General features: G+C 38.3%; 1 protein-coding gene across 8 annotated transcripts in view; it reads right to left on the bottom strand.

Annotated features, from left to right (window-relative positions):
* Nucleotides 1-24,413, bottom strand: part of LOC148674790 (DNA (cytosine-5)-methyltransferase 3A-like) — a 283,034-nt gene that overhangs the window by 23,176 nt on the left and 235,445 nt on the right. For all 8 annotated transcript variants that reach the window (XM_088625424.1, XM_088625421.1, XM_088625419.1 and 5 more), the window contains 9 exons: nucleotides 20,900-21,121; nucleotides 17,620-17,778; nucleotides 13,578-13,685; nucleotides 12,014-12,170; nucleotides 10,743-10,892; nucleotides 10,117-10,161; nucleotides 9,571-9,650; nucleotides 8,131-8,243; nucleotides 199-382 (listed from right to left, as the gene is read on the bottom strand). In XM_088625424.1, the coding sequence (XP_088481550.1) occupies nucleotides 199-382; nucleotides 8,131-8,243; nucleotides 9,571-9,650; nucleotides 10,117-10,161; nucleotides 10,743-10,892; nucleotides 12,014-12,170; nucleotides 13,578-13,685; nucleotides 17,620-17,778; nucleotides 20,900-21,121 (1,218 nt within the window). The remainder of the gene's footprint in view (nucleotides 1-198; nucleotides 383-8,130; nucleotides 8,244-9,570; nucleotides 9,651-10,116; nucleotides 10,162-10,742; nucleotides 10,893-12,013; nucleotides 12,171-13,577; nucleotides 13,686-17,619; nucleotides 17,779-20,899; nucleotides 21,122-24,413) is intronic.

The raw sequence follows: 24,413 nt of genomic DNA on the forward strand, positions 1-24,413 counted from the left end.
TTTATAACAGGACAAGAAGGAAGCAGAGCAAAAAGAATGAGCAAGAAACATCGTCTGATTAACAATTCCTTCAGTCCTTACATTTTCTTAGGTTGTTCATTATGCCATACAAATGAAAATATATGCCTATGAAGCCTGCTGTTTGGTGGTCTTTTGTGTTAGACTGGTCAGCTCATGTTCTGTACCTCTGATACTCACAAAATCTTGGTCATGGTTATTGGCAAAGAAGTGCTGGAGGCGGGAGGGCCAGTCCTCTCGTCTTTTCAGCAGCCCGTAGATGCCCTTCGTTCCACACATGTAGCAGTTCCAGGGATCCTCCTTGATAGCGGCTTGGGCTGCACCTGGTCCCACAAGAAGGTCCACGCACTCCACACAAAAGCACCTACAAGGGAATATGGGGCAACCTTGTTGTGAAAGGTGCTATATAAAAATAAACTGAATTTAATTTAACATAATAAAGTCATCCTTCCTAACCCCAGGTCCAGGCAGATTAAAATATCATGGAATCTGCCTGTGGAACAAATTATTTGTTTTGTATGTGGCCATACAGATACTGTACTATTTTATAGAGCTACTTGGTAGCTTCACACATTCCAGCTTCTGCAACACGGTGAATTGGAGTTCATCACCACTGGAAAGCTTGTATACTCCATATGGTGACTATGTAATGAACAAGCTGCCCAGCCACATTATTGAAACTGATACTCTGGCTTCTTTCAAGAAATGGATGGGTGAGATTCATGGACCAAATAACTATTACCAAATGGGCCAGATGGGCCAAATAACCTCCTCTCGTTTGTAACCTTCTTACTGTACGTTGTTATCCTGAATGTCCATTACTTGAAGGATCTTCGGCCAACAAAGCAAAATCTAAATGAAAAAACAATTACTAAGTCCTCGTAAACCTGCACGTCCCGGTAAAGACATCATGTGCCTAAGGTTGAAAGCTAAATAATATAAAGTCTTTATGCCCACAAAATACAGGGTAAGATAGTCAATGTGATTTGAAGCAAACAGCAACAGAATAACAACTGAGTACGACTGTAGTTCTTAACTGTCATAAGGTTCCCATTTAATTGAGGTCTGCCTGACAAGTTCTATCATGAAAATTGGTACTATTTGATTTGAATCTGTAAATGTTAAATGCTGAATTAAAAAAATATATATATATTTGCTCTCACTTTACACTCAAAAGGCATTTGTACACAGTAAACCCTAGGTTTAACAGACTGATAGGCAGGAAGGAGTGTTCGTTATTGTGAAATGTCCTTTAAAACTCAAATTACATTATTTCAACCTAAAAACACATTATAATATGAGAACTATATCTAACGACTATCTATACGCTTTATGTATCTTTTGATCTATTTTTAAAAATGACAATCTACAAAATGAGAACTGTTCTCATGCCTTTTTTAAACAAATACACAAATTCTTTCATCTGTCCTACAAAATACTGTATAAAAATTGCTAAAGCATACAAAACACCAACGACACCCATTGCAAGCAACTGATCTAACCCTATAGGGCACCAGTGATATTCCTGAATTTCAAATCTACTGTATGTATAGCATCTAGCTTAGAATTTATTTTAACCTTTTTTTGGTGCATTTCACTGAATTTCTTCATATTAACATGTTCATGTATTTTTAAAATCTTTAATAATTCACTAAAACACACAAACAACACTAACTCTAAGCAATTGACCTACCCCTATACCCACTACTGATATTCATGCTTTTTAGAAAATGATATTTATTGTTTTATTATTCCATTTGACTGAGATTTATGAGATATTTTTCTTATTTTATTGTACATTACTGTTTTGTACTTCTTTTTATAAATGCATAAAATATTGTGTCATATTATGCAGTCTCTTATTAAAAAATGTCAAACACCAATACGATCCCACTTTAACAATATCTTACATTTAATGTATCTACAACTCATTTATACTTTTATTATTTCTTCTAATTCCTATTTTTCAGAATACATCGAGAGTGTTGACCAGACTAGCTTCTGCTTTTGCAGCCCAGTATTATTATCAGTCTGGTATTTCCGATTTCATAGACAAAACTCCCCAGAATTTGTCTGTTAAAGCCAAAGTCTGTTAAACCGAGGGTTTGCTGTAGTCACTTGATGTTATCTATTTTTTCCACTTGAACCAATTTAAAAATGGATCTAAAACGGATTCAAGTGTTTTTTTTTACTTGTAATGTCCGTTCTGTTTCCCTTTGGCTCTGAACGACTATTTCTTGCTGCTGTGACAAAGAGTAAAGCTACACAACAATGTTTCCTCCTTACTTCACGGTCCATCAGTCATTAAGACTTAATTTTGTTTGCTCCTGCTCCTGTTATTTAAGGCATCCACCATACCTTATGAAGTAAGATGGTAAAGGAAGGTAAAAACATACTGTAGTAGTTGTTTAACAGCGATAACTGAAACTTCAGGTTCGACTTGCTCAAGGCTGATACTCCATTAGACAGGCTGTGATGTCCTTGTTACAGCACAGTGTTCAGCCATGCCGGTTTTAACAGACAATCACATGTGATACTTGCCCTGCACCTGTCAAAACATGCTGATTAAGATGAGAGAGCAAACACTTGCTTTTACTTGCAAAAGCAAAAGAACAGGAACAGAATTCCACTGACTGAGCACGGAAGAGGGCAAAAAAAAAAGAATCTCAGCAGAAAATCCCCTCTCATAGTAGAAGTCTGCAAAGGATGTTAACTGCAGGTCCTCTAAAACCGAGATACTGACCTACAAATTTACAATCTCTTAGTATTTGTCCTAGAAATGCTCTTAATTACCATGAAATTATAACTTTGGATAAACAGCTGTTGTTGCTTTGTGAGTACATTTACTGTACAAAACAGTACTGCTGAAGTGATTTCTGTTTTACACTTCACATTCCACACGATTTAGGCATGTTCCATGTGACGCACCTCAGAGTCGTAGTATACTGAAAGGGAACAGGTAATTCCAATTTTAAAAAAAATCGATGTACTGTTCAGTCTGTTTTGCATTGATGCAGTGGAATTTTAGTTTCACACATCACTGCAATACACTATCTTTTCTGTATTTTAACTCAAGAGATTTTTGTTGAGTGAATGGATCTTTAGTGGGCAGGGTTGTAATATGTAGGGAATTGCTGCCTCATAGCTCATGGTCCCTTGGTTGAACTGTTTCCTCCCACAGTCCGAAGACATACTGGTAGGTTGATTGGCTTCTGGGAAAATTGGCCACTGGAGTGAGTATGGGCAAGATTGTCTGCTTGTGCCCTGTAATGGACTGGCATCCTATACAGGGTATATCCTGCCCTGCACCCGTTGTTTGCCAGGTTGGGCACCAGCTCCCCCCTTCAACCTTGTATTGGCTACAGGAGTTGGATAATGGATGGATGCATCTTTAGCTTTGTGCTACACAATATTTTTTGATTTTACACTGTAAAGTAAAAACATCAGACTTGATAATAACATTTTTCCTCTGTATCTGTGTATAAACTAACTACATTGATAACTACTAATTTCACTAACTACAGGAAGACGCCGACAGCTAGACATGTTCAGTTAGAAAGATCCTTGCTGAAGAAAAGTCTGTGGGTATATGGAGATCAAAACTGCTCTCTGTTCACACAGGAATAGTAACACTGCTGCCCCTCAAAAGTAAAAAAAATCAGATTACCTAATTGTATTAAGGAGGAACTGCAATGCTATTTTTATATTTCCTTAAAATCTTGCAGCAAAACTGAAGTTAAAATTGCACAGATACTTACTTTACTGCTTTACAGAAATCACAGCTAACCTTTATTTAGAACATACTAAACAGGTCACTGCTTCCAATAATACTGCATTAGAAACCAGCCATATTATAAAATGTCTGAATTAGCTGCTTAGACATTGTGACAATTTCTTATACACAGACCATGGCAGAATTATTATTTTATGTATAGCTGGCCCAGGTATTCCACAGCTTTAAATCTCTGAAGGAATGAACACTTTGCAGACATTCTTGCTGTCAGGGGTATTACCATCAGAACATGAATAATCCCACATTTTGCCATTTTCTAAAATTAAACAGTTTGTACACTAAATATGATCAGGAAAAGTGTATGGGGTTTCTCCAATCTCTTCATTTATCTAGTCTTTCTCCTGCACAATTGCCAGGAGAAAGTCGGGCAATGGGTTTAGCCTTTCTCTAGGGAATCTCATCAGAGCTGACCACTGTTAGCTATTTCCCTTGTCTTGTCACTCTGCTATTTCAACCCCTATTTCTATCAAAAGTATTCAACACTGTGCTGATGATGGATGTGTATTTAGACAACGGCTCCCAATCTCTGCCTCATCTATTACCTATTAGTGCGTTACTAGGGCATAAAATGCATTACTGACTTTAAAATTTGCCAATGAGAAAACTGGCTTATTGACAATTGAAGATAATGTATCCATATGAGCAATTTGAAGTGCTATATAAAAGATTAGTTGCCATTAAAGTAAGTGGATTAACTGCCATTAGTTCATCTGTAATAAATCATATATCCTGTACAGTGGAACACTGGGACAATGAAGTGAAATTTGTCATTTTTGATGTGTACTAATGAAACTTCAGATCAAATGAGGAAAGAATGAATACAGAAGTACAGAATGTCAGCTTTTGTTCCCAGCTATTATTTTACATACATATTTATTCATGTTAGAATAATGTGATTTGTTTCATTTCCCTATTTCAGGTGAGCATACTGTACTGTAAGTGCTGTATTGGAACAAATGGCTCACATGTGCTTCTAAATGCTCAGGTGTTCCATGTTGCATTAGTTTTGAAAACAAAACAATGTTTCCAGCTTCTGAAGTTTACTCTCTGGATCTGCCTCTTGATTTAGAAGGCATAAACCAAGAGGAAGCCTAGAAGAGTTGTCGGTGATTGAAAAGCAAGCGAAGATGAGAGCAAAACAAAATCCAATTGGAACCATTACAATGAGATTGGGATTGTATATATAATATAGAATATATTATATATACAATATACAACAATATTACAATATAGAATGCCTTGAAAAATAAATAAATTACTGGAGAAGTAAGCAATTGGAAAAGACAAGTTGTCCAAGGAAGATGACAACGGTTAATGACAGAAAAGCTTGAGAACTCAGAAGAAAAACCCTAAAATAACAAGTCAAAGAGATTACAAACTCCAGAGAGCAGGAGACAGGAGAATTACAAAGGCTATGCTGCCAGATGCAAATGTTTCATCACCACTAAAAACATATTTTTTTTATTAATTCATTAATTTAAATTAATTTAAATACTCACCTGAAATTGGAGGATTGAACAAAACAAATGACATTGTGTTGAGCTGACATTAAAACTGTGAACTGTACTGTATGCACAAAAATATCCAGAAATAAAAGCTGAATTAAAATATATTTTTCAATAGCAGGGCTTGAAATTCAAAAATCTTTTTGTCAATCTGTCTTTTATTGCCAACCTCCTCTTCATTGAAGGTACAAGATGAAAACTTAGGAGTAGGAAGATAGTTTTTCTTCCTCATCAAGCAACCCTCAGCAACACCCTCAGTGAAACTCAGCAAAACGACACGCACCGCCTTTCCCCCCGATTAACTAAATTCATTTCACGCAAGGTTCGAAATCAATAACACAGAACCAGCTAAGGAAATCCCAGTAAACCAGGGGGAACACCCACTGTCTGTCTCCAGAGCTGATGTGTACAAGGTCTTTAAAAAGACAAATCCACTAGACTAGAACGCAAAGCTCCTGACCCCGATGCTATCCCTGGTCGTGTCCTGAAGCCTACGCAGATCAACGGGCAGGCATCTTTCACGGACATATTTAATCTCTCCCTTACTCAATGCACAGTCCCCTCTTGCTTCAAGAAAACCATCATTGTCCTGATCCCCAAGACAATCAGAGTCAACTGCCTAAATGACTCTGCTAAACCGCCTCTGTTGCACTCACATCTATTATCATGAAATGCTTCGAGCGGCTCATCAAAGCTCATCTTTACTGCCTGACACCATGGACCCACTGCAATTTGCATACCGACAGAACAGATCAACAGAGGATGCCATCGCCACTGCTCTACACACTACCCTTTCACACCTAGATTAAAAAGGAACGTATTTGAGAATGTTGTTTGTTGATTACAGCTCAGCATTTAATACCATCGTACCCTCAAGGCTAATCACTAAGCTCTGGGATCTAGAACTAAGCTCCCCTCTCTGCAATTGGATCTTGGGCTTTCTGATGGGCTGACCGCAGGTGGTGAGACTAGGCACAAATATATCCTCTACCCTGACTCTGAAAAAAGGCGCCCCCCAAGGCTGCGTACTTGGCTCTCTGCTCTACTCTCTATTCACCCTCGACTGCGTTGCCAGGAACAAATCAAACTTCATCATTAAGTTTGCGGATGATACAACGATCATCGGCTTGATCACGAACGGTGATGAGTCTTTGTACAGGGAGGAGGTAGAAACGCATGGTGCCAGGACAACAACCTCTCTCTGAACACCAGCAAAACTAAGGAGCTGATCGTAGACTACAGGAAGCATCGGGGAACAGACCACGCACCCATTCACATCAATGGGTCTGCAGTGGAGAGAGTCAACAGTTTCAAATTCCTTGGTGTCAACATCACAGATTATCTAACCTGGACCCACCACACCAACCTCGTAGCCAAGACAGCACGGTAGTGTCTATTCTTTCTCTGCAAACTAAAAAAGTTTGGCATGCCGTCACACATCCTGAACAATCTCTACAGGTGCACCATCGAAAGCATCCTAACTTGCTGAATCACTGCCTGGTATGGTAACTGCTCCACCTGAGAGTGCAAGGTACTGCAGAGGGTGGTGAAACTGGCTCAAATCACTACCGGCTGCACGCTACCAAACATCAAGTATATCTCCTCTTTTAGAAGCCTCAAGAAGGCCAGGTCTATCCTCAGATACCCCAGTCACCTTAACCACAACTTCTTCACTCTACTATGATCTGGAAAACGATACCAAGTATACAGACCAAGACCAACAGGTTTTGAAACAGCATCTTCCCCCAGGCAATAAGACTGCTAAACAGTCAACCACAGCCTTAACCTAATCCCTATAAACTTCTGTCCTTCTACCCTTACTGTATATCCCTCTTAACGAGCTCGCAGATAAAGCATTTCATTGCCCACAACACTGCTGTAGGCTGTATTGTTCATGCATTGATAAATAAACCTTGATTGATTGATTGATAGAACCCACGTATCTGCTTTTCATGTTGTCAAAGGCAGGCTTTTGTGTATGACAATCAAACAGATTGTCTCCTTTAAAGTTGTTATCTTCAAGGAGGCTCTGAAGGACCAGGATGCACTAATACCTCTGTCAGTGCCTCTTTAGTATACCGAACCATAGCTTGAACTGTGGAGAAGTCTGTCTTCCCTTTGAAAATGCTTCGAGAGAAGGACTACTGTACATGCACCAGTACATCTTTCATCAAGTGGCAGAGGGCCACAAAGTTGAATTGTCTGTCTGACAGCAATCAAAATCAACCCGTTTTCTATCCCTGTTCGTCCGGCTATAACGAATACAAGATGTGCAATAACTAAAATTGTGTGGCATACCGTTGCGCTGAAATTCAACCCCTGAATAGTACACAGTAAAATTTCACTTCCCTGTCCTACTAGTTGCACTTTTCACCGTACATGCCTTTTGTGATAATGAGTTTGGTTGTGACAAAATGTCAGCATTTGAGCATTTGTTTGCTGTTAAAACAGTGTATAATAAATATTTTTGATTACATTTTAAATATTATTTCTTGCATCCTTTTCACATATACTGTATGTATTTGGAATTTCACTGTTTTGCAGTAGCCTGGTCTGACTGAAAGAAACACTGTATTTGATTTATAGCCTTTTAAAGCATTCATAGGTCACAAAACCTGACCAATAAAGCTGTAGCAGTAAATAAACAATCTCAAACAAAACTAGAATAAACCCTATTGTTAAACCTTGGATTCACACAGACTCGATCCTTTTTCTTGTGGCCTTGTCTCTTCCCACAACTTTACTGCTGCCATTTGTCTTCAAGATGTCCTCGGCTGGCCCCACAATATGCTCAAGGTCTGGAACATTTCTCACCGGCAACAGTTGTTGTTTCCGCACATGAGCACCTCGCGGCCCCCGCAGCAGATGGTGCAGTACGACTGGTATCCGTCATCGTCGTACTGATACGCACATTCCAGGAAACAATTCTGAAAAACGCAGAACAGTGTTTGTTCCCTGTAACTCAGATACGACTGTTGCTGAAGCCAAAACGCATGCGGCTCTGTGATGTGAAAGTTGAGAAGAAAGCGTGTGAAGCCAGAGACCATAACTGCCAAGATCTGAGCCTAACAAACACTATCAGAACACTAAAAGAGCAGTATCGACTGACACTTTGCTAATGTGACGTTTCTGACTGTGTCCTATTGAGCGAAGTAGCAAAATTTTTTGACTCCTGTCAGTGACAGGACTGCTCATACCGCGTGACTAGAATACAGCACACAATTCGTTTTCTCACTAATACAGCTCTCAAAAGTCAACATGTGATGCAATAAAAATTTATTATCTCAGAAATTTGCTTAGCCCTCAAGCAGCTGTTTTACACAAAGAGATAAAAAACAGTAAAAGAAACATTATATTAAAAATGAACATAACATTACAGAAAGACATAAATCCCTACACACAGTAGTCATTACACTCCACTCCTACAGGAATCCACACAGATTACCAGAACATGTAAATGTACAGTACTTCCCTACAATCACCTTAAGCTCCCGTAATTGTACGATACCCCTTCACCACTACCTGCACTTGCTCATAAACCAAAACTCCTTTATTGGGTACATGTTGAAATTGTAAGAAATGGTAAGAAGCAGACTTAACAGATTTCAGCCAGTAAAAATGTTACATTGGGAGACGCCATCCTTATATTAATGTGTAATAAAGGAATCGGGGCATTTGTATTAACAGCCTTACAGTAACTTAAAATGAAATTTTAATTTGAAAATTTCATTTAGTTATTAGCCCTGTTTACTGCCTTAGAACCCCATCAAGTTCATACTGACAGAAAGATCAAGCATATCAATATACAATAACAAACATAATAATGTTGGAGGGTGGAAGTAACTAGATTTATAGGCACCCCTGCAATTTTACATTTACAAAGAATAACCTTTTTCCTTTCACCTCTTCAATATACTTATGGGAAAAATAAAATGAGATACAAATTGCATTTGATTGTTCTGGTATTAAATAAAAAATATTAGATAAATATTTTAAATAAATCAATGAGATTAAATGTGAAGGACTGCCCTGCAAAAACCAATATAATCAATTTTTTGCCATGCTTATACTATATACAGGTCCAAAACAGAAAAGAAGAACATATCTATTCGAATGAACTGTTCTATCACTGGGTAGGAGTTAAGGCAGCTGCAGAAAACTATGGGTAAGACTGTTAATTAGCTCTTTGTCCAAGCACAGTGTTTCAGGAGACTTTCTATCTATCTAACTGGAAAGGCAAACACATAAACATACCTTGCAGTTTTGGCACATGCCTCCCAGGAAGAGAGGATGTTCAAGGGAGACATTCAGACTTCCGCAGGAAATGCAAATATCTGTAAAGAAAAGCATACACTTTAAATCTAAATAAAAACATTTATCCTGCAAGTATAGCAACGCAGCCCTGCCTAGTAATAGCGTTTTGCAGTCACAAGCAAAATAAGCCTTTAAACTTAAGAAGTACTTTGCAAGGGACAAGACAGCAGGCTTTGTGTTTTGTTCGTGTCACTGACACAATCCTCTTCAGCAGTTCAGCAATGGCCCCATCGGATTACTTGCTGCTCAACATCAGTGACCCACTTCCTCTCACAGAATTGAATCTGTCCAAGGGATTGTTGCAGAAACTCTTCTGTGGATGAAGTGTGTGCTTGTTGTACAGACTTTGATGTCTGTCCAAGACTCTTAAATATCAGCTAGAACGAAATGAGCGCTAAGAGTCGCTGATGCAGTTAATGAGAGACAGATGCTGTCCGTCATATGGAAGGGACACTATGGCCAAGCAGTGAAAGATAAACCACATACCTTCTATGTTTCTGCATTTTTGCCTCACTTCATACACGAGCCGCTCTAAAATTAAAAAAAAAAGAAAGTCACTTTTCAGCCCTAGGAATAGAATAGGGTTGCTTCACGTCCAGTTTTACAGCATATACTGATTTCCAGCCTAGCCACCTCCCCCCAGACTTACACCCAGTAAAGTACCCAGCTCTGATACATTACTCACATTTCTGCAGACAGCAGTGTAACGATGGGTAGGTTGGCACTGGTGTAGATCACAGGCCAGGACTAAATAAAGTCCAAACCACAGGATGGAGGTATAAGCATGAACATGTTTATTCGATTGTAATATGCTTCAAGCAATATTCACTTTATATGCAGCTCTTTACAATCAGAGTACATGGATGTCAAGAGTTAGGCTACTTAATCAGTTAAACTCACGTATCGTAATATCATTAGCAAAGAAGTGCCTGCTCTTAGGTTTCTGCTATTTCTGCAGTAGTGTAATGTGCACAGGTTTTAACCTTGCAATCCACTATATTAAACTACCCATGGTTCTTAAAGGTTTATATTTCATTTCAATAGGTCTCAGTGTAACAAAGTGGACTCTGTAGGTACACTCGCAGAAGTGGGCAGGAGCAGGTTTCTAGTACCTCGGGTTCTCTCGTCTATGATTTCCTTGATCTTGGGCTTCTCTGCTGTGCTTTTCCTTGGCTTTTTGGCTGGTGGAGGTGGGGTATAGGCTGCAGCTTCGGGTTCCACCCACATCTCAGTGTAAACTTCTTTGTAGGGGTTACGTTCCTCTGGGGAGGGGAAGAAACGTTGTGACTTCAACATTGCAACAACAAGGAGCACATTCCCAAAGCTTGGTACCAGCCTTGAAGGGGAACCATTTTTAAAGCAGGAATTTCAGCTCTGACCAAGGTTTTAAATCATTATTTGTAGCTGGATGCACAGTACCGACTTCTGAGAAAACAGCAGGAGCAAAAAACTGGAGCAAACGTTCTTTCCTGTGGACAGCCAAATAAATGTGGTTCATAAGACTGAGAAACCGCAGCCCTAAATGCACTTACAGTAAAGTGAAGAGTAGTTTTAATGTGAAAAAGGCAAAGAATAGACATGGAAACAGCAATTTTTGTACTGAAAAGGATCTACATTTCTGAATAATACAATTAACAACTGCATAAGTGAGTTATTATGGTAGTAAACACTGGGTTTTGGAGCAAATAATGTGTCCACAAAAAGGAAGGCACTTATCAGTAAATATTGATAACCCTGTTATTCTGTAACTGTAAACTGAAATTAATTGAAAGTTGTAAAGAGCATTTTGACACTACCGAGCTCTGAAATGCTGGTGAAGTGGAAGCTTTTTTATTTTGTACACATTTGTTCAAATTCCTATTGTACATGTTGACAAAGAACCTTTTCAAACTATTTAGAACACATATCTAATTTGATAGCATAAGTTTAATTATCTAGTGGTAATTTTATCTCATTTTAAATTGTGCTGTTTAAAATTAAGATAAAAAAACAAAGCACACTGCACACTGAAAAAGAGCAGCAAAAAACAAGTTGAATCACCTTTGAAAACACCATCCTTGTCAAGGTGCTAACTCTATTTCTCATGGGTCCCAAGAAGGTCAGACTTTTATTTTAGCCGAGACAGATTTTAAATTAAATCTGCTGTGCTTTCTAGTGCTATGAAGTAGCCAAAGACAGCCACTAAGTCTTGTTTTTTTTAACAGGTACTGCATCATTAGGCAGCCATGGGGGAAAACAGTAAACCCCACCCAAACACTAAGAAAGACAAAAACATGCTAACAAAGCCCAAGAATTGGGGACTAGCACACCAAATTTGCCCAGGTGGGCATTGTGGGTATTAGAGCCCAGTGCCTGTCAGCAGAGCTGCTGTTTTAATCACTACCTTCTGGGGGCTCCAGTCCTTTTGGCCCAGTTGGCTGGAACCCGCCCATTGCCCACTCGATCATCTGCTTGTTCTGAAGGTCTACTGATTTTGATGTGTCAGTCTCATCGGTGTCAGGACAGGTAGGGAAGATTTTTCCTGCTCTGCTGCTGGCCACCTGCCAAAAGATCACAGGACCTTTAATGTGACACGCAACCTTCATTTGAACAGGATGATACATCAAACAAAGTCATTATGACAAGTGTTCTCGGTGTCACACACATGGTGTACAGTGCACAATTTGAATGCTTCCAGCTCTCACTGTAGTCATGCTTCCTCTCTATCCTCTCTATCACTCCAGAGGTTTCCTGTGATGCTTTACATATCATGAAGTTACTTACAGAGGCTTTCAATTATCAGAATAAAATGTTCATACTGTAAGCACTAGAAGAACATGTTTTGTATCTGTCATGATAACAGTTACAGAAAACAATAAATACTGCTGCAGTTTATATTGTTAACAACTAAAATCTGTAGCTCTGTGCCTCTTTCTATTCTAACCTTTCATGCCATTTTACATGTTTAAGTGATAATTAACTTTTTCTTTTCTAATTTAAATTTAACACCTAGTGTCTTTTGAGAATGCAGAGTATGTGCTTTTTTGTGAAGTTATTTTTTGTGATACTGCAGAACATTTGTTCCAAAAAGGGATATGCAAAGATAAATTAAGTCCTTTTTTCCCCAATACTAGCTACTTACAATTCATCTGAGGCTAACGGAACTCCTAAAACTTTGTGCTGATAGAGGAACATTCATTGCCTACAAATCATGCAGTTTCAGTGGACTGATGGACTTTTAACAATAGTTTCCAGTTAAGCCTTAAACATACAGCATCCTTTTAGACAGTAAAGTAAAAGTTTGCATTAACAATACAGAATAACACACTGCAATATTTTCTCATGCTTTGATTGTATTTTATAGTCTTGGCCAGCTTATCTGACTTAGGTCTCAAGTTTATTTTTGCTTTTTTGCACAATAAAGCTCATTTTACACTAATTGATTCTTGTGTGTAAGTGACAGTGTGTGGGTTAATCAGCCCAGCCCTTGTTAACCTTGTCAACTCCAGAATATTGCACTTGCTCTACAATGCAACCATGTTACACTGCACATAATTTAAGCTGCGGTTGTGTTTTTGAATGTGGTTGCACAGCAGTGAATGCACTGCCATTGTGTTTTACATGATAGAGAGGGCTGCCAAAAACCCAGACATCAATAACACACGTGGGAATGGAACATAGATCAACAGAACTTCAGAAAAATGACAGATACAGTACATCACATGGCAAGAGGTGGGGGTTTATAAATTTAGATTTAAGGCTCTCAAAATTGACTCTTGATGAAGGCTTTGGTCCTGGATTGTTGGCTTTCTTTGGTATCTGATACATAAAAAGTCATTTCCATTTTAAGAATATCAACTTTTGTTTGAAAGTTTTCTATGTTATACATATTTTGGTCTTTTTTAACTTAAAGCCTCTACATGACTGTGGAAACAATTATTTTTCAAAATCAACCATATTTCACTTACTTGAAGCACCTCATAAATTGCTTTCTTGTACATGGGCTGTTTGTTATAGGTTGGCTGGTGAAAGGCATTAGAAAATGAACTCAAAGGCATCAGTTTCTCCACGCAGACCTAGCAAACAAAAGATAAGTAAGCATAAGTAAGATAAATTGCCCATTTTAGTATTGTTTACACATTAAAACTGTCTGTGTTAACATCCAAATTCAGACATTTAATCTGGCTATATATATATGTACATGCATATTTAAACATACTATGGGAACTGTTTAAATCACTGATTAAACTGTAGAATTTACAGCAACAAAAAGCAAAAACCCTGTAAACATGAATAGTTATATAGTTTTTCTATAAAGAACAATATGCCCTTGACTAATGAAAACAGAATTTGAAATGTTAAAAATGTTTTCACCTTGTGAAACACTATGACTTGATAGTACAGCACCCTCTTATTTTGAATATGAACAAAAAACTTCAGCAACATTTACTCAGGAACCAATCCTGCCCCTCGTAGCTTTTCAAAGAATTCTGACATTTTCAACCACCAATCTTCTTTGGTTGGAGGCTTTCACTCTTTGGTTTGATGTGGTTTCTGGCGGGACAGAGTTGCACATACAGGAAGGAGCTAGCAGAAGGAGGTTCTTTACTTTCTTTTGATCACTGTTTCAAAATTTTCTAGTTTTGTCTATTTCAGTTAAAAAATAACTGAATGATAGCAAAGGAATGTTTCACTGGATAATGGATTTTTGCTTTCTCAGGATCTATCAGTCCAAACCAACAAATATTTCACAGAAATCAGGATGTAGTGATGAACAGTATTATAAACTCAATGTGTTTGTGTTTTTGTGCATGTACTTTCTAAGTTTGGTTTACTTACTCTATAGCACAGATCATTTTATATGTATCCATAGTTTCAAAGTGTACATATACTTCCTGTTTCTTGCTACTTCCTGGCATGAACACAAATAATAAAACACATGATATAATTCATCTAACATACTCACATATTCTCTTTTACTGTGTTGTAAATTCATGTTTTGTCTTAATTATTTCACTTTTGGGTGCTCATTTTTAGTTCTGTTTTAAATATAGAATTTCTGCTTTCATGTTTCTGTTTAAAAAAAGTACTTTTTTTTCTTTACTTCTAAACAAGTTTAAAACTTTAAAAAATGAAAAATTAGATATATTAGATCAAACATAACATCGTGGATCTCTATTAGTATTAAAAAACCTTTGGGTATTTTATAAAAAGGTAAAAAGGAAACACAGTATGCTGCCACTGTAGGATACAATCATCTGAGAGACATCAACTGTGAATGCAGTCAGCTGATACCAGGAGTGTAATGTATATGTATAGTATATGACTGTGAAAACCAGCTTGCTGATCTCTCTTCACATTCAGCACAGCAGCAGGAACCAGTTACACACCCTATAAGGACTGTGTGGTCACAACAAGCAGGGGTGCAGGAGGATTCAGCCTGAGAGGTCTGAAAAGAAGTTTCCCTGCTGCAAAAAAAAGTTCAAACTCTGTGATCCACGAAAAGGCTCATTAACTCATTAAACTAACAACTGAGAAAGATGGGATCAATGACCTCTTCCCATTTGGAACCTTAAATTCTTAAGTATCTGTTGTACAGTACGTTATTGAGAGATTTGGTAAACAGAGGGGCTTATACAGTATCTATGTGTGCCTATGTATATTTGCCATTGTTGTATTTCTTCAAGATTAATATAAACTGATGTCTTCATACACGGGGAAATTATGGCTTTTTTTACTTGTTAATCACTTTCACATACAGGCATACAGAGCCCACTAGCACACAGAACCTACTGCAATCTAAGTGCCAGTCAGAATAAAGAACCTTTGGTTAAGTGTGTGAATTTGCAATGATGAATTTATTCCATTATTGCCATTATCGATAATTAATGGCTGAGATATTAATAGGCTGTTTCAGTAAGTCTGACGAGTGGGTGCTCTCCCCAGTAACTTTATAAGCAGTGACAGCACGTGAGGCTTTATTTTTCTTTAGTATTGGCTATTTCTGCCAATTACTCTGTGGTACCGTCGAGCGTGTCTTACTGGGAAACTGTTTCTGTTAGTGTTCTTTTAAGTTCTGCATGCTCACGGATGCAGCTTTTTATTAGGGCTACTGCACGAACCATATCATGAGATAGAGGTGTGTGTCATGAACTGGGTCATTTGTTTGTGTTTGGGAATCGGAATTGTTGTCTTCCATTTGTGCAAGCAGTTTTCTGTAGTCTATCACATTTGTTGCTAATATTGTTTTTTAATTTTTAAAAAGATATATAAAGTCCCTAGAGCTCTGGATCTATGACCCCACCTATACATACCTACTGTATACTATGGTATCTTCCACACGGGAGATTTAAGGGGATTTAAAGCTCTAATATGATTTATTCGGGGAAATGACAGTTGAGGAGAGGTAGAGTGCTGGAAACTGCTTCTCAAATTTCCCCTAATAGGTAGGACTTGAAGGTTAAACCCTGGAGTCTTTCTATTTTTCTCTCGTTGTTCATAAAGGTTAATCCTTCGTTTTATTTTTGCCATTTAATTTTTGACCTTTTTCTTGTTACATTTCTGTGCATTTTGTTAATCCAGTTGAAGGTTAGGCTTCGTTAGGTTTTCTTCCCCTTTTTTGCCCAATAAAGGCTGTTATTCGTTCTTAACCCCACATGCTTTGCCTTGTCAGTGCCCTCTCTGCATTCGCACCATAGACCTGGAGAACGATATCTATCCTCTCTGTATACTTGTATATGGCTGGAATGACAAATAAACTTGAACTATGTTTGTGGGAAAATCCATTTCCAATAGTGGCACAGGGCCTTTTTTTTGTGGTACTGTCCTTCTTGACCACTCAGCTTCATCTAAAACAGCAAATCTGCAATTTATTTAATTAAGTAATGAGGGTCCTTCTGGTTTGGTGTCTGTCGGCTTGCGGTCTGCTCACTGATTAATGGTTTGCCCCGAGATTTTGACAGCCTCACAGGCTGGCAGGTTAACCACTCCATTAATAACTGCCTCAGAATGCCATCACATACCCAAAGACAATACTTTAAATTGTTGACTGTCATAGTGCTAATACTAACACTCCAGTTTGACTGTGGCTTAATAAGAAATACGGTAACTATACACTACGGCACTAGGTACTAGTATTGCACACAAAGTAGCACCACATTCTTGACCTACAGTATAGAGTAATGTGATGAGAAAATTAAATATTTAAAAACAATAATAATAAATAATTCCTTACACTTATATAGAGCTTTTCTGGACACTCCGCTCAGAGCACTTTACAGGTAATGGAGAGTATCCACCACCACCACCAATGTGTAGCATTGCCAGAGTGTGCCAGTACGCTCACTACACACCTGCTATCAGTAGGGAGGAGAACAGAGTGATGAAGCCAGTTCATATATGGGGACTATTAGAAGTCCATGATTGGTAAAGGCCAGGGGGAAATTTGGCCAGGACGCCAGGGTAACACCCCTACTCTTTTTGAGAAACAATTTTTAATGACCACAGGGAGTCAGGACCTCGGTTTTACGTCTCATCGAGAGACCTTTTTATAGTATAGTGTAGTATAGTGTCCCTGTCACTATACTGGGGCATTAGGGATCCACACAGACCGGAGGGAGAGCACCCCCTACTGGACTCACTAACACCACTTCCAGCAGCAACATTAGCTTTCCCAGGAGGTCTCCCATCCAGGTACTGACCAGTCTCACACCTCCTTAGCTTCAGTGGGTTGCCTGTGAATTGCAGGGTGATATGGCAATATTTCTAAATTGCTGTGTTTTAAGTTTTGAACCGAGTCTGCAGGAGCCATATTTTAAAACTAATGCAGTCAAATATACCACTGGTACAATAACAGACCTTTTTTTGTTTTATGATTAAGCAATGTGATTCTGATAACCCTGAGCAGTCCAAACAATGTGCATAAGTGGCGAAAACCCCTTTAAAACAAACTCATATTGACATAAAACCCAACTTACATCCATGGCTATATAAAGTCCATGTAAAGCTTACCACGGAAAACTTGCCGTCACCGAACCACATGACCCATCTGGTTCCCTCGGCAGCTCTGCTCCGCCCTGTCATCCACCAGGACACGATCCGGCCTGGCCACCAGGAAAACCCGCGTAGCTTCCCCCAGACCAGTTCTCCAATCCCAAAGCCACGACCGTCCTACAGGAGCCAAGCAGCCACACAAACAATGAGAATCTTTTCATCATGAGGCCCACTGCATACTGCACCGTAATGAAGGATCCATTTCAATTTCAAGTATTTGGACAGTCACACAATTTTTGTTGTTTTGGATCTGTACTCCAGCACATTGGTTTGAAATGAAACAATGAAACAATGACTATGAGGTTAAAGTGCAGAATGTCAGCTGTAATTCGAGGGTATTTATGTCTATATTGGGTAAACCATATAAGAAGCACAGCCCTTTTTATACATAGTCCCCCCATAATAAAGGACGAAAAGTAATTGGACGCATTAACATAACCTTAAACACAAGATCCTTTGCAATTGATGACTGCCTGAAGTCTGCGACCCATAGACATCATATTCCCTGGTGATGCTCTGCCAGGCCTGTAATGCAGCCATTTTCAGTTCCTGCTTGTTTCGAGGGCTTTATGCCTTCAATCTTGTCTTCAGTAAGTGAAATTCATGCTCAATGGGATTCAGGTCGGGTGATTGACTTGGCCAGTCAAGGACATTCCACTTTGTGGCCCTGAAAAACTCCATAGTTGCTTTAGCAGTATGTTTGGGGGTCATTGTCCTGCTGCAAGGTGAAGTGCCATCCAATGAGTTTTGAGGCATTTGGCTGGATCTGAGCAGATAAGATACTTCTGTACACTTCAGGATTCATCCTGCTGCTGCCGTCTGCAGTCACATCATCAATAAAGACAAGTGAGCCAGTTCCACTGGCAGCCATACATGCCCAAGCCATGACACTACCTCCACTATGTTTCACAGATGAGTGGTATGCTTTGGATCATGAGCAGTTCCTTTTTTTCTCCACACTTTCCTCTTTCCGTCACTCTGGTACAGGTTAATCTTCATCTCATCTGTCCATAAGACTTTATTCCAGAACTCTACAGGCTTTTTTATGTACTTTTTAGCAAACTGTAACCTGGCCTTTGTGTTTTTGAGGCTTACCAGTGGTTTGCATCTCGTGGTGAGCCCTCTGAGGTTATGCTGGTGTATTCTTCTCTTTATGGTAGTCTTTGACACATCTATGCCTACATCCTGGAGAGTGTTCCTGATCTGTTCAACAGTTGAAAAGGATTTTTTCTTCATGATTGAAAGTATTCTTCGCTCATCCACTACTGTGGTCTTCCATGGTCTCTTGCTTCTTAACAATGTACCAAACAGTTTGACACACCTAATGTTTTGGCTATGTTTCTGATTGATTTATTCTGATTTTTCAGCCTCATGAAGGCCCGCTTTACTGTCATTGCCCCTTCTTTGGTCCTCATGTTGAGAGACAACAGCAACAGACTCCAGATGCAAATGCCACATTTAGAATCAACTCTAGACCTTTTGTTAGCTCTCTTGTGCATGAGCTCACAATGCAATGACACACAGCTGGCCAAGAAACAACTGAGTGGCCAACTGTCCAATTACTTTTGGTCCCTTAAAATGGGAGGACTATGTATAAAAAGGGCTGTGATTCCTATATGGTTCACCCAATAGAGACATAAATACCCTCAAATTAAAGCTGACATTCTGCACCTAAACCTCATAGTCATGTTTCATTTCAAATCCAATGTGTTCAAATACAGAGCCAATCCAACAAAAATTATTTCACTGTCCAAATACTTATGGACTGCACTGTATTTCTAAAAAGTCAATAAGTTCAGAGCAATCAAATCAACATAATTTCTCCTAGTGAATCATCGCATGATACGAGGCACTTAAAGCACAATGTTCGGTTCCTTGATTTTCTAAAATGAATGGCAGAATTAATAATGAACTATTCACAAGAATTCAAATTTGTCACAATCTGACAAGAATCCATTTAGGTCAGTCACATTTTTAAAATTCGATTATTCTAACAGCTTCTAGAAATGGTTCGCACCTTACACTAGGTCTGTTGTAACTTTATCATTTTCTCACAAAAAATAGCTTAGGGTGATCAGCCAAAATCCAAGGGTTCCAATGACTATATCATGTGTCCTAACTTATTAATAGGTAGAGAAGGTTTGTAATGCGTTCAACTGGTTGAACACACAGTAAAGAACATACAAAATGGGAACTGTAACTTGGGAGTATTAAACAAGCTACAGTGTACCTAGCCATGTTGCTGAAGCTGATACCCTGGCTTCTTTCAAGAAAGGTTGTGTGGAATCCTTGGCTTAATTAACTACCAGCTATCAAGCAGGCTAGATGGTTTGAGTGGCTCCTCTCATTTGTATCTAAGAAGAAACCCTTCAGAAAATACTATTGACTATGTTATCCATATCAACAATAAAAACAAAATTCTACTGTGCATCCTTAATGTTAAGCTAGATACATACACCACACTTGAAGCACTCAATTTTTTCTCTTTAACTGACAATTAGTAGTTAGTATTAGTAGTTAATTTTTTGATAATTCTTTAACCAATATTATAGGCTTTTTAGCCTGTTTGGTATGTGGCAGATCAGCTGGGCATGAAAGCACATAAAGAACCAATTCAGTACAGTATGACCTATGCTGGAATTGATTACTTTTATGTTCTCATTTAAGCAAAATGGCAAAGAACACATACTCTATATTAAAATACTTGTCAAAGGTTTTTTTAAACCATTTTCCATCATATTGATGGTTTTTTTAAAACCCTATTCTCAAAAATAAACTTGCAAACATACTACTTAGACTCAAAAAGAAGCTAAACAAATTAAGCGATTTTGGGGTTTAAACTGTTGAGACATACTGTATAAGAGGCAGTTTTGTAAATAGCTAGCCTATTCAAACATCTATATGGCGATGATTGTGAATAGTGCAGCAACTATAAGTTGGACACCACGGATGTACTTTTAAGTCAGCTTAAAATGGCCACCATCTATGTCCATGCTGGCTAACGTGCAGACATAGAGGTGTTCATCGTCTGTTGCCTTTGTCTATGAAACTGTTTCCCATGATCCTTATTACTACAGTAAGGACATCAAATTAAAGTACTCCACAGTAAACAGTTTTCTGAATACAGCATAATTTTAATAAAACGGATCCAATATTCTGCTCTATAGAAAATAGTTTAGAAAATTCTTCTAAAATATAGTATGTCTGGTGCCCTTCCCCAGAAATAGGAGTATTTCACCTCGTATTCGGGTTCCACATCTGTTGACTTGGGGATGGATTTGTCGACAGTTTCCGCGGAGACAGGCTCGGGGGTGGTGGCCACAGTGGGGGAGGCCGGGTCTGTGTGCTGTTGGGGAGGGAGCTGGTTGACGACCACCTCCTCCTCCTCCTTCTGTGTCTCGTTCCCGGCAGGTTCCTCCATTGCGTTCATCACAGCCACAAGTTTGGCCCTTTTCTCTGCCTGCACCAAAGCAAGACACATGGAATAGGGAATGGGTTACTTAGAAAAAAACAGAAGAGTAAAAGCTAAGTTATAAAAAGGCCTATTTTTAGGGAAGAAATTATTTTTTTATTATGTTTTCCAGATATACAGTATAACAAAGCATACATCAACAGTGGCTATAAAAAGTATGGTAAATAAATACTGTACATTGTTTTTTACTTCACTTAGACTTAGGCTTGAATGCGTAGACTTTATGTTGTTTGTATATCATTCCATTTCTTTTAGTGCATCATCATTTTTACTTTTCTGATGATGATTTGGCTCAGCTGTGCTGAAAATTCTAGGAAAAGCATCTTATGGAAAGACTCCGGAAAGGAAGTGAAGGAGAAGTCTAATCCTCTGAATTCCCAAGGAAAAGCAGTGAAGTGTGCGCAATTACTTTGCACACAGACACTAGGAATCCATCCACAATCTGCTTTAGCTGGAATGCTTATTTGAAATGTCAAAGAAAAATCTGAGCAGAACTGAAAACAGATGACTGGTAGAAAACACATGACAAAATTTGAAACCAGAAAGAAATAAAAAAGAGAAGACGACACACACCATCCGTTTTAGAGGACAAAACTTTAAATTAATCTGAATGACCCTCCATACTGAAAGATAGGAATACCACGGCTTGTTCCCACTGTCCCAAGTCCAGAGCTCTTTAGAAGTTAACTGCTTGGAACAAATAGGGTTCCAGAGTTGAACAGACCATTTCATTACATGAACAGAGAGATCAATTCTTAAAGAAGCACACGGACCTCTGTAGCTGCATTAAAACCATGCAGTGGCTATTTTTTCTGTGGAATTCGCACCCTATCTTTAATGTGTCATAAACAGTTTAAAAAAATAAAAGTAATGTATAAAAATAAAAATGTTATAACTCAGTGAACATCCAGAGTTATTTCATGTGCTTCTTACTGCCAGAACAGCTGCTGTGGGAGGAGGTGTGCTGGTGGTGTGCAGTGCAGTGAGATGGTCAGATCATTCCTGCACAGTTCTGATATTGCTGTCTAACTCTTGTTCAGAGGGTTCCATGGATGGCGACTTGGAAAAGGGCAGTACTTATGGCTGAAAGTGAAGATTTGTCAATTCCCTTCAACATTACACAAAAACCCTAATTTGATAAGATATTAACAGAAGACAAATTAAATCCTACTGTACCTTTACTCTTAATACCCATACTGTATGTTAAACATTCTGACAGGTTAGGAATGTGTAACTATTTTCTCTTTTATTTATTCACTCATCTGAGAAAAATTATAATCTGTAAATTTATAAGCAAAACAGGTTATTTGTGATCACATGCTTCAGTTTTCTGTTCTTTATACTCTATGGCTGAAAACATGGCAGTAATAAAAAATGAATAGAAATACTGTGCATGAAGGAGACAGTTTATTCCCAGTAAATTAACCCAATATAAAGAACCATTTCATTTTTGACAGGATACTTATTTTGGTTTGGGTAAAACGGCAATTTCCTATGCGTGGAATCCACAACAAAGTCCTTCACTGTGTCACAATTTTTCACAATCCTTGTATAGGTCTAAGAAAAATAGTGTTTATGCAAAAAACACACCGAAAGAAACAATGCTTGATATAGATTGTACAGGATATTACTAGAATGATTCCATTGGTTTTGTCTACAATTTCTTAATCATTTTTTGACAGGTTTCTGACAGAAATATTGCAATAGATTTATTCCTTCTTCACATCATATTAATATTTTAGGGGTGTCTGTCTTGGACACCAACAATTTTGAGTCTTTGGATGATGTGCTCAATCTCAAGGATCTCTCATATTGCTCAGCTGTGTTATTGTATGCAGCACTTTCTGTGCAGAAGTCACAGGACAGACCCCACTTAGCTGTTACGGATAGTTGAGCAAGGATGCAGCGACCAGGAGGGCTTCGTTTCAGTTGATTTGGTTGCTGGAGGCTACTGAATATGCAAGGACCCTAAATTTCCTTAAGAGTGCTGTCATGGTGCTTCACTGTGGTTTGAGTCATTTCCCAGAGTCCTTGTCTTCTCTCTTTCACTGAACCATCACATTCATACTCCCAGCCCAAGTGTTCCTTTTATACTTGCACACGGCACACTGGCACACCCAAGGTTACAAGCATGTTTTTCTCACCATGTATGTATTGTCACATCTTTCATAATACCTTACTCAGCATATAACAAGGAGCTCTCGCATTATTTATTATTATTATTTATAAGCCTATCATGCCACCTCTCAAAATACTGTAATACTAAAAGTCTTTCTAAAAAGGATCCACCTTTTCCTTTTAACCTATCCTACTGAAGATCTACTGTAGTTCAAGCCCTTATCTCTTTAAAGAAGTAAGAATTTTCTGAGTTCATGTCTATTGAACTCCTTTTTTAGCAACCTGAAAGCTGTGCAAAGAGCACTGAATAAAAAGATATAAGTAAAAACCTTATAACCTTATAATAAAAATAAATGGGTAGCTTCACATCATTTTGTATTTTTGGATAAATTGTGTTGCATTTTTAAAATATTTTACTATTTATGCCAGTAAATTACCCCAATATTTGGTGTCTTGGCATTTCTCAAGTCTAGCAAAAATACAGATCTGTAGTCTGGTCATTGTATTTACAGGTACAATTGACTTGCAATGTCAAAACACTCAAAAAAACAAAAGGTTTTATTTTTATTGCTCTTTAGTTGTTTTATTATAGGCAGATTTAGATAGTACGTTTTTGCGGCAGATTTGCTGTGCCACTCCGTGAAAAGGCACTGAACCTCCTGTTAGACACACTGGTGCATACACTGTGACAAAAGATGAACATCACTATGAGTTAGAAGTGCCTGCCTGCTCTTCTTCATTATCCCCACATGGGAGCTGCTGCTGGGAGCCAAGATTGTGATGATACAATTGGTGATTCCAAACTGGATGGATCATCTAACATAATTTGCAATTCTAACTAAAACAATTTCAAAAGCATGCGCTGACAGTATGTACATATTCCTAATTTTAACTTCTACACTTAAAAACTTGTTAACTAATATAACTTGTTATATTTTTGTCTTTCTTGCCTCATTTTGTTAGACCTCAAAAGCTAAGCAAGGCAGAGACACATCTAAGGAAAATCAGGTTACTGCTGTAAGCGACGAAGGTGGACAAGTAGGTGGCACTCTTGTCTCTAGCTCTGGCAGGAATTTCCACAAACCAATTATTATTAATATCCCTTCAAGAAAGTTTTTTTTTCCAGAGAAAACTTGTAATTAACATTGTGAACTTCCATTCA

Source organism: Lepisosteus platostomus, chromosome 3 (assembly GCF_059453375.1).
Source record: "Lepisosteus platostomus isolate fLepPlt1 chromosome 3, fLepPlt1.hap1, whole genome shotgun sequence".
NCBI lineage: Eukaryota > Metazoa > Chordata > Actinopteri > Semionotiformes > Lepisosteidae > Lepisosteus > Lepisosteus platostomus.